At 36.7% G+C, this 13,090-nt stretch overlaps 2 protein-coding genes across 2 annotated transcripts in view; both read right to left on the reverse strand.

The window, feature by feature from the left end:
• Nucleotides 1–6,222, reverse strand: part of LOC127630172 (C2 domain-containing protein 3-like) — a 29,149-nt gene extending 22,927 nt beyond the window's left edge. The window contains exons 1-10 of the mRNA XM_052107643.1: nucleotides 6,090–6,222; nucleotides 5,558–5,824; nucleotides 5,248–5,405; nucleotides 4,890–5,086; nucleotides 4,666–4,772; nucleotides 3,562–3,688; nucleotides 3,301–3,438; nucleotides 1,746–1,893; nucleotides 1,530–1,615; nucleotides 1,083–1,262 (exon numbers count right to left, since the gene is read on the reverse strand). Coding sequence (XP_051963603.1) covers nucleotides 1,083–1,262; nucleotides 1,530–1,615; nucleotides 1,746–1,893; nucleotides 3,301–3,438; nucleotides 3,562–3,688; nucleotides 4,666–4,772; nucleotides 4,890–5,086; nucleotides 5,248–5,405; nucleotides 5,558–5,824; nucleotides 6,090–6,141 — 1,460 coding nt within the window. The 5' untranslated portion in view covers nucleotides 6,142–6,222. The remainder of the gene's footprint in view (nucleotides 1–1,082; nucleotides 1,263–1,529; nucleotides 1,616–1,745; nucleotides 1,894–3,300; nucleotides 3,439–3,561; nucleotides 3,689–4,665; nucleotides 4,773–4,889; nucleotides 5,087–5,247; nucleotides 5,406–5,557; nucleotides 5,825–6,089) is intronic.
• Nucleotides 6,223–8,778: 2,556 nt separating this feature from the next.
• LOC127630134 (mediator of RNA polymerase II transcription subunit 29-like) lies at nucleotides 8,779–12,885 on the reverse strand. The gene is made up of 4 exons (XM_052107585.1): nucleotides 12,705–12,885; nucleotides 12,531–12,601; nucleotides 10,877–10,961; nucleotides 8,779–9,204 (listed from the first exon to the last, which is right to left on the reverse strand). Exons 1-4 carry the CDS (start codon nucleotides 12,876–12,878, stop codon nucleotides 8,980–8,982), a joined length of 555 nt encoding a protein of 184 aa, XP_051963545.1. The 5' UTR covers nucleotides 12,879–12,885; the 3' UTR covers nucleotides 8,779–8,979.
• Nucleotides 12,886–13,090: the final 205 nt, after the last annotated feature.

A 13,090-nucleotide genomic window follows, 5' to 3' on the forward strand; every position in this document is an offset into this window, starting at 1 on the left:
ATATCAATATATAATTATACATAGTTATCTTTAAATATTTAAAAATTATATATATATATATATATATATATATATATATATATATATATATATATATATATATATATATTCAGATAATTAAAATGCTTTACATTCTTGTAGCAGAAGAGTTAATCATTGATAAGGCCATACAAAAAGTGGCTTTAGAATACAATGTATTGTTTACTAACATATTATTGATTATAAGTCAATCATTGGCACACAGTTCACAGCAATCCATTTCACAAGTGAATTTGTGGAGATTTATTATGAGGGCTTGTTAATTTACACCTGCATCAGACGTCTCGGGTGTGTTGTGTCATAAACATAAAATGTTTAGGTCACTGTGTCAAGTTAAATATAGTTTAATATTCAATCTTTAAACACATCTTGAACATTGCGATTAATTGCGTTAAGGTTTTAACGCGTTATTTTTTGTAAAAATTAATCACACTGAATTAACACGTTAAATTGACAGCCCTAATATATATATATATTACTTATTTTCCAGTCAAATTGCATTTATTTCCTTAAGAAAACAAAATGTAACAATGTTATATTATTATTTTCCAGACAAAGAATTCCACAGTATAAAGAAATGCAGTAAAATAGCACCAATTAACGAAACATTAAACGTTTCCGAAAGTGGAAGGTTGGCTTACTCAAAGAACTAGTCTCCATTGGTTTTGTATTCATTACAATGGGCAATAAATATCTTAAACCCACATCCTTCACAATATTAATTGTGGCAATCTGCTTTGCTACAGCAACTTTGAAGCCGCGTTTACATGATTCACGTGGCTTTGAACTCTCACGCAGCTTTGAAAAGCGCTTGCAGAAAACGTTTTGTTTTGCTTTTAGCACTGGCACTTTCCACATAATGATACTTAATTTGAATTGTCCATTAAGACAGAAGCGCAATGCGTCGCTAGGAAAATGTGAGTCATGTGAACGTGCATGTGAAAGACCCATCTGGGTTTGTTTTGTATCAAACTAACGGTTAAGGATGTCCTTTCTCCATCACTTGAACATTTACACAGAATTACATTTCTTAAAGGTCATACCATTGCTTTGTGGTGCGGGTGCGAGGTGGTCTTCCTTTTCTTGATATGTTAGAACTTGTGTCTTTGGGAACTTTTAGCTCACTGATGTTAACTCTGGCAAAACGAACATCGCCAAGTAAAGCGATCTTATCCCCACTCAGGCCAGGGAAACAATCTTCTGCTTCGGAATCAGGATCCAGCCTTCAAAAAATGCAAAAAATAAAATTACAAGCAATTTACAAAGCAGTACTAATGAACAATAGCAGTAAAAATAGAACTATTGCTATGCCTATACAAAGATGTGAAGCTATTTTGAATTGTACAGCACTTTAGCTCAACTGCTGTGTTTTAAAATGTGCTATATAAATAAACTTTGACTTGATTAACTTTCATTTCAATACAATGTTTTATTTTCTCTTGGTAAATGAATAAGTAATCAGTAATGCTTCTTGCATCCGTGTAACTAACCGGCCATTTGTATCTAGGCGTGTGTGCACTGTCTTCCCTACAGTGCATTTCCTCTGGTGTTCCTCTTCCAAACACTCATCTGATATCTGTAATAGGGAAAATAAAAAACGATGTAAATACACATGGAAATGTCTGAGGAAGATACATATGATTAGAATTGCATATAAGCATTGAGTTAATGTTGAAGATTAGTGTGTTTTATGTCAGATGTCTTACAGGAGCTTTGTAGAATAGGTTCTCAAGAAGACTTTGATCATATTGAGGGTCATTGAGCTCACTGTCCATAAGCACACTACTGTGATCAGAAAGAGACTGTGGAGGAGAACCATCTCCATCCCAGAACTGCAGCGGTGAGCCATTAACACTGCGAAATAATGGTGTTACAGGCATTTATCAGAAAAATATATTATATGTGTATACTTGTGTGTGTGTGTGTGTGTGTGTGTGTGTGTGTGTGTGTGTGTGTATATGTATGTATACACACTGATCATCCACAACATTAAAACAACTTTGAACAGCTCTGACCCGCCGAGGCATTGACTCAACAAGACCTCTGAAGGTGTCCTGTGATATCTGGCACCAAGATATTAGCAGCAGGCCCTTTAAGTCCTGTAAATTGCGAGGTGGGGCCTCCTTGTTGGACCAGCACATCCCATAGATGCTCAATCAGATTGAGATCTAGGCAATTTTGAGGCTAAGTTAATACCTCTTCATGTTCCTCAAACCATTCCTGAACAATTTTTGCAGTATGGCAGGGCGCATTATCCTGCTGAAAGAGGCCACTGCCAACAGGGAATACCGTTGCCATGAAGGGGTGTACATGGTCTGCAACAATCTTTAGGTAGGTGGTACTTGTCAAAGTAACCAGCACCCAAGGTTTCCCAGCAGAACATTGGCCAGAGCATCACACTGCCTCCGCCGACCTGCCGTCTTCCCATAGTGCATCCTGCTGCCATCTTTTCCCCAGGTAAATGATGCACACGCACCCGACTGCCAACATGATATAAAAGAAAATGTGATTCATCAGACCAGGCCATCTTCTTCCATTGCACCATGGTCCAGTTCTGACGCTCATGTGCCCATTGTAGGTGCTTCTGGCAGTGGACAAGGGTCAGCACTTCCAACACATCAAATTCAAGAACTGACCATTCACTTGCTGCCTAATATATCCCACCCCTTGACAGGTGCCATTGTAACGATATAATCAATGTTATTCACTTTACCTGAAAGTCATTTTAATGTTGTGGCTGATCATTGTACAGTTGAAGTTTACATACACTTAGGTTGAAGTCATTAAAACAAATTTTTTTAACCACTCCACAGATTTAATATTAGCAAACTATAGTTTTGGCAAGTCATTTCGGACATCTTTGTGCATTACTTTGTGCATGACACAAGTAATTTTTCAGACAACTGTTTACAGACAGATTGTTTAACTTTTAATTGACTTTATCACAATTCCAGTGGGTCTGAAATGTACATACACCAAGTTAACTGTGCCTTTAAGCAACTTGGAAAATTCAAGAAAATTATTTGAAGCCTTTAGACAATTAGCTTCTGATAGGAGGTGTACTGAATTGGAGGTGTACCTAAGACCTCAATTACTACAATTAAATGTCAGGAATTGAGGAGTTTAAATGTATTCAGCTAAAGGTGTATGTAAACTTTTGACTTCAACTGTACACATATACTGTTTATAAAAAACAAAAAGTAAAAAAATCAAAATAAACTCTCTAAAGTAATAAAAAACCTTAAAGTAAAACTTGGCAACCTTCCCAGAAGCAGATCCATAGCCATATCCTCCATATTGGCTCTTTGCTGAATTGCTTCTTTAAGGTCTTGAGAAGGATGCTGGAGTTCAGATTGAAGGATGTTCTCCAGAAACTGTCCTGATGAAGGTCTGGGTGGCCTTTACAAGGAACCAGTTGTTAATAAATTGTATCATTTATAGTACACTCTTCTATTTTGTAGTCTATCTGGACCTTTCATAGGCATGTGAGGAAAATATTGTGAATGTGAATGGAGTTCATACAAAGCCTCAGTGTTGTCTCTGGAGATGGGCTGGGGAATGTCCTTCAGAGGAACATCTGACTCTACATCAGTCTTCAAGGCTGAAACCACCATTGCATTTCTGAGCTTGCTACCACGCTCAAGAAGAACTGGAAAATACAAGGCACTGAACATTTAAAGGGACAGTTTACCCAAAAATGAAAATTCTCTCATTATTTTCTCACTCTCATGACATAGATATGTGTGACTTTCTTTCTTCTGCTGAATATAAACAATTATTTTTAGAAGAAAATTTCAGCTCTGTAAGTGAATGGTGACCAGAACTTTGAAAGTCCAAAAGCACATAAAGGCAGCATAAAAGTAATCCATACAACTCCAGTGATTAAATGAATGTCTTCAGACATTAGGTGTGGGTGAGAAACAGATCAAAAGTCATTTTTTTTTTACCATAAATCTCAACTTTCACCTTCTTTTTATTTGTTTTGCATTCTTTGTGCATATCACCACCTACTGGGAAGGAAGGATAATTTATATAAAAAATAACTTAAATATCAATCTTTTTCTTACCCACACCTATCATATCACTTTTTAAGATATATATTTAACTTTTATAGGATTACTTTTATGCTGCCTTTTTGGTTTTTGGAGCTTCAAAGTTCTGGCCACCATTCACTTGCATTGTATGGACTTAGAGCGCTGAAATATTCTTCAGAAGAAAGACAGACATATACATATAGGAAGGCATGTGGGGTGATTCAATTATGAGAGAATTTTTATATTTGGGTGAAATATCCTTTTAAAGTGACAAAAATTAAATAAATACTTGATTCATTATATATCCTGTAATTGATTAAATATTGTCATTTGCATGTAAATCACTGTATATTAGTCTTCAGAACTTCCAAATTGGCAATAAAGGTCTCCAAGGGATTAATTTTATTCATTGATTTGCACTGTGCTGCAAGATGCAAGATTTGAAACTCTTACAAAATACATATAATATCTTGAATTTTGAAAATGGCTCAGTATAAATATAAATATTGATAATAAGTGACAAGATGATCTATGACACAAAGAATTGAAATCACAGTTTTGCTGGGTTTTCACAAAACTGTGACAAAAATACCTGACAAAACGTCAACAGATATTTGACCAGAAACAACTTTAGGTTTTCCACTAGAGGAAGATGGCACAATGTTACTGCTTTCATGAAAATACAGGTAATCCTTCCCCCTAAAACAAGAATTAATAAAGATTAGAGCTATCCAATGCAATAGATTTTATTGTACAATGTTCTCTCAACAATCCAAAAAGAATTATAGGAAGCAGGAAAGGTTTAAACAAACAAACCGGGGCATGTGGACAGACCTGACGTCAACTGTCTTCTTCTTAGTGTTACTCGGGAGAGGCTGATCCAGGGATGTCAACACAGGCATGTTCTGGTCAGTTATTAGAGCAGGAGCCAGAGCACTAAAGCTCATATCTGTCGCAGGTACTGAGCTACTGCTGTCATATCCTTCCGTTAATGGTTCGAGAGAAAGTGTGACCTAGGGTGCAATGGTAACACACCGTTAAAATGTCAAACGACAAAACATTAAAACATAATATAACAAAACACAGAACTAACAAAACGTGATCAGCTGATAAATTGCAAAGCAAAATCAACCACTGTGTAATATGTGGTATTCTGGTTGAGCATCTTGCCCACCTGGAGTTCCCCAAGTTTTTCGGATGTTGGGGAAATAAGAGTGAAATATCCATTTATGGAGTGAGACAAAGAGAGTCGGGCAATCCCTGGGATTTGAGCTCGAGCGATAGGCAAATGATCAACCTTTGTAAGCACATCCAGCAGCAATGAGCCCATATCTGTGAACAACACAATATTGTTATATTAATCACCACAACAAATGAAATGGTCCTGTATGCTTCACATGAATAAACCCACACATACGGAAATCAACCATACGATGTCACGCTAATGTCTCATTTGAGATAATGTCAAATGTCTAATCTGTCACCTGTGAGATAAGACGTCAGCTGTTTTGGTCCACATCTTACAGGAAAGCGGGCTGTGGATTTAACACCTTTCTGTTCAACGTTTCCATCTCTGGGCCTAAAGAAGGTGCCGTTGGAAGACTCTCCCCACCATCGCAGTCGGATTAGATACACAGGAGGATGTTTGATGATTGTCCACAGCACTTTACTCACTGTCACCCTGAGGAAACATCTCAGCTGCCCCTCCACTAGAGGAGGAATACTGGTGGATGGAGACACATCACTGAGCACTATGAGGATTCAAAATAATATTGAGTGAACAGTTCTCAAGATATTTAAGTAAACAGATAACAGAAGAAAACAGACATTTTAAGCAGACTTTTCCAAACTTGTAAACATTTGATAAGCTGTTTCAAATCCAAGTGAGCTGTCTACTTAGACTACACACTAGGTTTTGAGACAGTCTTTATCCTCTCTAATGTTAGTGGTTTAGAAAAGCTCTATTGGATTAGCGTTTAACAAACAAATAACTACCGCCAAACGAATGTTAGTTACCTCTTTTTCTGTTGCTGACACACTTTGAGTGTTTCACCTTTTTATTCTTCATTCCTCACATCGAGAGTGTCCTGAATATATACAATAAATCACTCAAAGCTTTCATACTTTGTTGACAGTTGCGTTCATAAATAATACTACCGCTGAGCAACGACACGACCAATCAGATCTAAGGCAAGACTTCTTCTCTTTGTTTTGACAATCAGTCTCACGATTTTCTAGCGCCTCTAAGGGAAGAAAGTGGAACTACATAGCGCCAATTTGACACATTTACTCTATGACTGAAATGTTACATATTTGTGCTCTGATACCTCAGCGGGATACAATTTATAACAATTATATTTTTTGCATTAAAGATATTATCTGTTATTTTGAACACGAGAATAAAGCATTAGTTTGTATTGTTAATTTTTTTATTCTTGTAGCTAAATTTTATTTGCACAAGCAGAGGTATCTTAAAAAGCTACCCAGGCTCACTGAGTTCTTAGTTGATGTGGAGTACTTGGTCAAATCTTTAAAATTGCTCACGAATAAGAAATGTTCTTCTTTTTTAAGGTTCTATGAGAATATTTTTGTATGAGCCATGAACTAGGATAATATTATATTATTTATTTAATATTTTTTTTTTAGTTTTTTTATTTATTTATTTTTTTTCTTATATTGTTATTGCCTTCTTGGATATGCAATTTATAAATGTACAACTGTAAATGTTTTGCCTTGACAATAAAAAATAAAATAAATAAAAAACAAAATTGACACCAAACAAGCTAAACGTTTAGTAATCGTAATCCCAAGAGCTTTAAAACCATGCCTCTTGTATCAATTTAACTTCCATCCACCAAAGTACTGAACAACATTCATATATGCTACCTTTTGATGTTATGCAAAGTAAATAAAAAAGAGGAGGCAACAACTGACACTCTTTTTTTTATTATTATTTTGGGGAAAATAAATGGTAAAATGTATAATACAAGGTGCAGACACAAATGCTCTCGATTACTTCTACATTCCAGCACTATATGATTCATCTCCTTTGAAGTGGATAGCTGACCTATATTTAGGAATCCCTCTCATTTTGACCACTGAATTTCCTTGACTTTTCCATGAACTTTCCAGGTAATTGTGATTTCTGTATTCAGATAAAAAAAAATAGTTTTGATTCAGACCAATTTTTATGAATACATTTGTTAAACGGAATAATTAAATTGACTTTATTTGAACTAATTCTGTGAAAAGAACTGACTCAAGGGACTAATTGTTTGACAAACCCGACATCTTCATTACTTGTGCACGTTTTATATACAAAAGCAATGGAAAAAAATCTAGATCATAAAATACTTTTGAGTAGTGCAAAACTTGAAAAACAGACATGTACCTGTATATTCACTATATAAATTCACATGACTTTTAAGATTTCATTCATTTCTATGATTTTTCCAGGCCTGGAAAACTCAATTTTAATATTCCCTGATATTTCCAGGTTTACAATAAACCTTAGGAACCCTGTATCTTACTACATACTGGCTTTATATGTGACAGTCAGATACAATTTACTGTTCAGTGTTTTTTCTTAAAGGTGTCACGACAAGCCTTTTTAAATTATTACAATTATTATTATTATTTGTGTGTGGTTCATTTATAATATTAGTAAAGTTATTTGCACAAAAAAACAGTCATAAATTTGTAAAACATGTCCATTTTCCACCCTCATTCAGACAAACTGTCAGAAACACTCAGTTTTGGTGCTGCTGCTTCTTCATTTAAGACTTGATATTAAATGCCCACAGTTATGATTGGCTCTCTACTCTTTGACCTGAGCTGCGTTTCCCAAAAGCATTGTAAGCCTAAGTAGATAGAAACCATTGGCGCCAATGGTCTCTACGATCAACTTAAGCTTGCGATGCTTTTGGGAAATGCATCCCAACTCTCTCTTTTCCATCTCACTGCTCACCGCTTTTGGGCGGGCTACGGAAGTGATTAAAGGTAAAGTAGCCGTTAATGTGTTGTTGTGGAAGTGGTCCGATGCAAATGTCAACCACAGTGCAACATCAAAATATGGAGGAAGTAGAGAATGCGTCGCTTTGGCAGCTTGGTTTCAACAAATTCTGTTTTTGCAGTGAGGAGGTTTTATATTACATTGACCTCTTATATGAAAAGTTTGATTCCTCAAGTCATGACCCCTTTAAGTTTAGGGAGACCTGTGACTGCAAGTCAAAATAAGAAGCTGCTTCATGACAAGTGCTCTATTTAATTACTTGATAACCTCAATCAGTCTTTTCTGGGACCATTGGATTCAGAATAAAAAATAAAAACAATTATTCAGAAAATAAAATAAACATATCACTTGAACTGGTTGATTAACCCTGGTGAATCCTGTCTCATTGGGATTTTACCTTTGTTTTGAAAATTTTGCAGTGATAAAACTGGCCTCCAATAACTCCAAAATGATGCTTGTGTTTGGGTGAATAAGTCAACATATTTCTACTTGGTGAGCCCACAATCCAACTGGAACTAAGATATAAATTATCTGAGCACCATTTATGGCTCAACATGACAGTAATGGTACTATCTTGCAAATGAAGTTAATCGGTATATCATTTAAACGTATGAAAGTGGAAGTTACGCTTGTTATATTTGAAACAACTAATGTCTTAGACAAAAGGAGATATAACCAACGTTTTTACGGCAAAATAAATTTAATACACTATAAAAGATAAATACCATTTGAGAATAATGGGGTTTTAACTGTACAAGTACATTGGTCACAAAAGCTCAAGTAAACAGACTAACTGAATTGAAAAGTAGAACATTTATTCTTCAAACAGCATCACACAATTATGGAAAACACAAAAACATATTTAAGGAAACCAAATACTTTTGTTAATAATAACTAATTACAAGCTCCCTGACCCTTCACAGCAATCTTTTTTGAACACTCTAAAAGAGCATTATGGATGTCTTTAGCACATGAAATCTGTGATTTGATCATACTGAGATACTGCGAGTAAGACAAAGACTCTGTCTGCACTGTGTCTGGCTTGGTGGCTGTAGGAACGAGATTGGGAGAATGCTTTGTGCTGTCGATGCTCTGTGAGAGGCACTCGTGGGCCAGCCGCTAAAGACAAAAAGAACAAGAAACTGTTAATGGTAAGAAGGTGAACCATGGTTTACAAATAATAAATAAAACAATAAAGCGATCAATGTTATAAATATCTCTTTATTTACCTTCTTAAGTTTTACTGAAATGAAGTGTCTCTTCCCTTTTTTCATATAAAGTGTTGCACAAAAGAGCATCACATGAAAACATTGATAAACACTATTCAGTATACAGCACTCTTGCTTGTGAGATAATGCTTAAACATTATAATTATTATTATTGTGAATATACATTTTAGTCAATATTGCACTTAACTATAATATTTGTGTGTGTGTGCGCGCGTGCATGGATTTTCTCCCCAATTTTGGCATGCCCAATTCCCAATGCGGTTCCCAAAGTGCTCTGCGGCATCCATGCACAACTCACCATGTGCCCCACCGAGAGCGAGAACCACATTATAGTGACCATGAGGAGGTTAACCCAACGTGACTAACAACTGGGTCAATTGGTTGCTTAGGACTGGATCCACTCAGCACGCCCTGGATTTGAACACAAGACTCCAGGCGTGGTAGTCAGTGTCTTTACTTGCTGAGCTACCCAGGCCCCCTTAACTATAAAATATGAACATATTTCTGTCACAAGTTGAATCAATTTTTTACTTTGAAGGCGGCTTTTCAGGTTGTGTATTTTTGATGTTAGGGTCACCCTAGTGTGATTATTAAAGCACAAAATTGTTTAATTATATAAACATAGTCTGCAGGCACTGCACACTTCACAGTGAATGAGCGCACTATTCTGTTACCTGCACACAGCGCATGTGATGCTCCATAATTTTAGCACGAGCAGCTACACACATTCACTGTAAAGCCTGCAGCACATGCAGGCAGAACATTTTATTAAGTTGCATTCTTTTGTGGTTGACTAGTCATACCAGGACCAATCACGATTTTAATTAGATTGTGTATACATTTTTCCCAAATGTCAATCAGTTATGTCAAATTTCTACACTATTACAATATCTGTAATATAATATCTGTGGTATAATCAAGTAAAAGGTAGTAAATTATTTCTTTGAAAACATGTGTATGCAATTTAATCACTCAATATCATGAACTTTAAGTTTTCTCATGGTTGCACCAGATGACCTGAACCAAATGTGCCTTTTCATTGAAATGACAAAAAATATATATTTCATGACTTCAAATCTAACGATTTGTTCTGTTTTATGATTGTTGTCATCTGTTAAAATTGCTACCTACATGTTAGTTACACCGCGTGACTTTGATATGGTGGACAAAAGTTTTTCAAATATTTATCAAATTGTTTCATTGCTTATTTTATTGAGAAATAATAACAATAATTGTACATTATTCAGCACAACTCATGCATACCTTTATTTTTTCAAGAATTTCAGCTTTGTATGAGAATTAGATATTTTAGTTATTGTTATTGTCTCTGGATGTTTACACCACATTACATTTTTTTTACTTTAAAATATCAAATGACTTTGAACTCTTTTTAAAACATTAAAAACATGTGCGCATAGAAGAGGTTTATCAAAGTAATTGTTTTGTGTGAATTGCATTTGTAATGTATTTTTGAATAATCTATTAGATGTGGACAAAAAAATGAGCATCACATCATTGACCCAACACATATCCCATAGGATAGCTGAATATGGGTTTCTTACCAGACAGAGCTCCAACTGATCACAGAGAGCATAAAACTCCTCAAAACTCTTGTCAAACCGCTGCATGGCTGCATCATTACTCTTCCTAAAAAAATGTAAGGTGAATATTGTTCATTTCGTTTTTTGTCCACAAAACACTATGACAGTGATTGCTTAACAAATGCATTACACTGATCAGCCACAACATTAAAACGACTGCCAGCTGAAGTGAATAACATTGATTATATTGTTACAATGGCACCTGGCAAGGGGTGGGATATATTAGGCAGCAAGTGAACGGTCCGTTCTTGAATTTGATGTGTTGGAAACAGGAAAAATGGGCAAGTGTAAGGATCTGAGCGACTTTGACAAGGGCCAAATTGTGATGGCTAGATGCCTGGGTCAGAGCATCTCCGAAACAGCAGGTCTTGTGGGGTGTTTCCATATGCAGTGGTTAATACCTACCAAAAGTAGTCCAAGGAAGGACAACCGGTAAACCAGCCACAGGGTCATGGGCGTCCAAGGCTCATTGATACATGTGAGGAAGGTCTGGTCCAAACCCGCAGAAGAGCTACTGTAGCACAAATTGCTGAAAAACGTAATGCTGGACGTGATAGAAATGTGTCAGAACACACAGTGCAACGCAGCTTGTTGCATATGGGGCTGTGTAGCCGCAGACCAGTCAGAGTGCCAGTGCTGACCCTTGTCCACTGCCAAAAGCACCTACAATGGGCACATGAGTGTCAGAACTGGACCATGGTGCAATGGAAGAAGATGGCCTGGTCTGATGAATCACATTTTCTTTTATATCATGTTGGCAGTCGGGTGCGTGTGCATCATTTACCTGGGGAAAAGATGGCAGCAGGATGCACTATGGAAAGACGGCAGGCCGGCGGAGGCAGTGTGATGCTCTGGCCAATGTGCTGCTGGGAAACCTTGGGTCCTGGCATTCATGTGGATGTTACTTTGACAAGTACCACCTACCTAAAGATTGTTGCAGACCACGTACACCCCTTCATGGCAACGGTATTCCCTGACAGCAGCGGCCTCTTTCAGCAGGATAATGCGCCCTGCTATTACTGCAAAAAAAAGTTAACTGAAAAGTACTGAAAAAATTGTTCAGGAATGGTTTGAGGAACATGAAGAGTTTAAGGTATTGACTTGGCCTCAAAATTGCCCAGATCTCAATCCGATTGAGCATCAATGGGATGTGCTGGTCCAACAAGTCCGATCCATGGAGGCCCCACCTCACAACTTACAGGACTTAAAGGGCCTGCTGCTAACATCTTGGTGCCAGATATCAAAGGACACCTTCAGAGGTCTTGTGCAGTCCATGCTTTTTGGCAGCACGAGGGGTACCTACACTATATTAGGCAGGTGGTTTTAATGTTGTGGCTGATCGGTGTACATTGAAGGTGACAATTACGTAAAAAACACCCCTTATAAGCAATGTTGCCTTGTATCAGATGTTAATACTCTGATATATACCACAGTACTGACATGTGATCATATTCATATTTAAAATGTACTCCAGAGAAGATCCAGGAGGACTGTCCAAAAATGATTTTTAAAAAAAAACATTTTATTAGTGATTTTGAGGTGCTTTATGTCAATTGACAATTCAGCACTGTTTCATGTGAAATTGTATGTGTCAGACATTTCAAAAGAAACTTACTCTGTTGTTCGTTGGCCGTTGTCGATTGCAGTATTATGTCCAAAATTTAGGGAAGCAATGGTCATGACATTCTGAAAAAAAAAAAAAAAAAGGAAATGTATGTTCTTTATCGTGTTTTATATCATGACAATAGTGTGTTTAGATCCCAAGCGCATTATAACACTCCCATCAAACCTGTAAACTCTCTTTGAGCTGTGGAATCAACATCTTGAATCTGTGAACGGGGTCAAAATCTTGCTGTTGACTGAGTTGTTGTTGTGGTTGCTGCTGCTGTTGAGTCTGCTGTAAAATAGCCGCTTGCGCTGCCAACTGAGGATTGTTAATGCCCAACTGCTGAAGCGACGCCATTGTTGATGTCGACAACTTCCGCTCTGACACAAATAAAGAGTTCCACAAGAGGGCGCTTCCGCTGCATTACAATCTTAAGACGGGTTTTTTCTGATTGAGGACGTTTCTTGTCAGTACAGTTTAATCTTCTATATCTGCTGATTCGGAAAAAAAATATAACCTGACATACTAATAGATATCTGCCCATACCTCTGCTCACAAACGACTGTGAT

Source organism: Xyrauchen texanus, chromosome 36 (genome assembly GCF_025860055.1).
Source record: "Xyrauchen texanus isolate HMW12.3.18 chromosome 36, RBS_HiC_50CHRs, whole genome shotgun sequence".
In the NCBI taxonomy this organism is placed as follows: Eukaryota; Metazoa; Chordata; class Actinopteri; order Cypriniformes; family Catostomidae; genus Xyrauchen; species Xyrauchen texanus.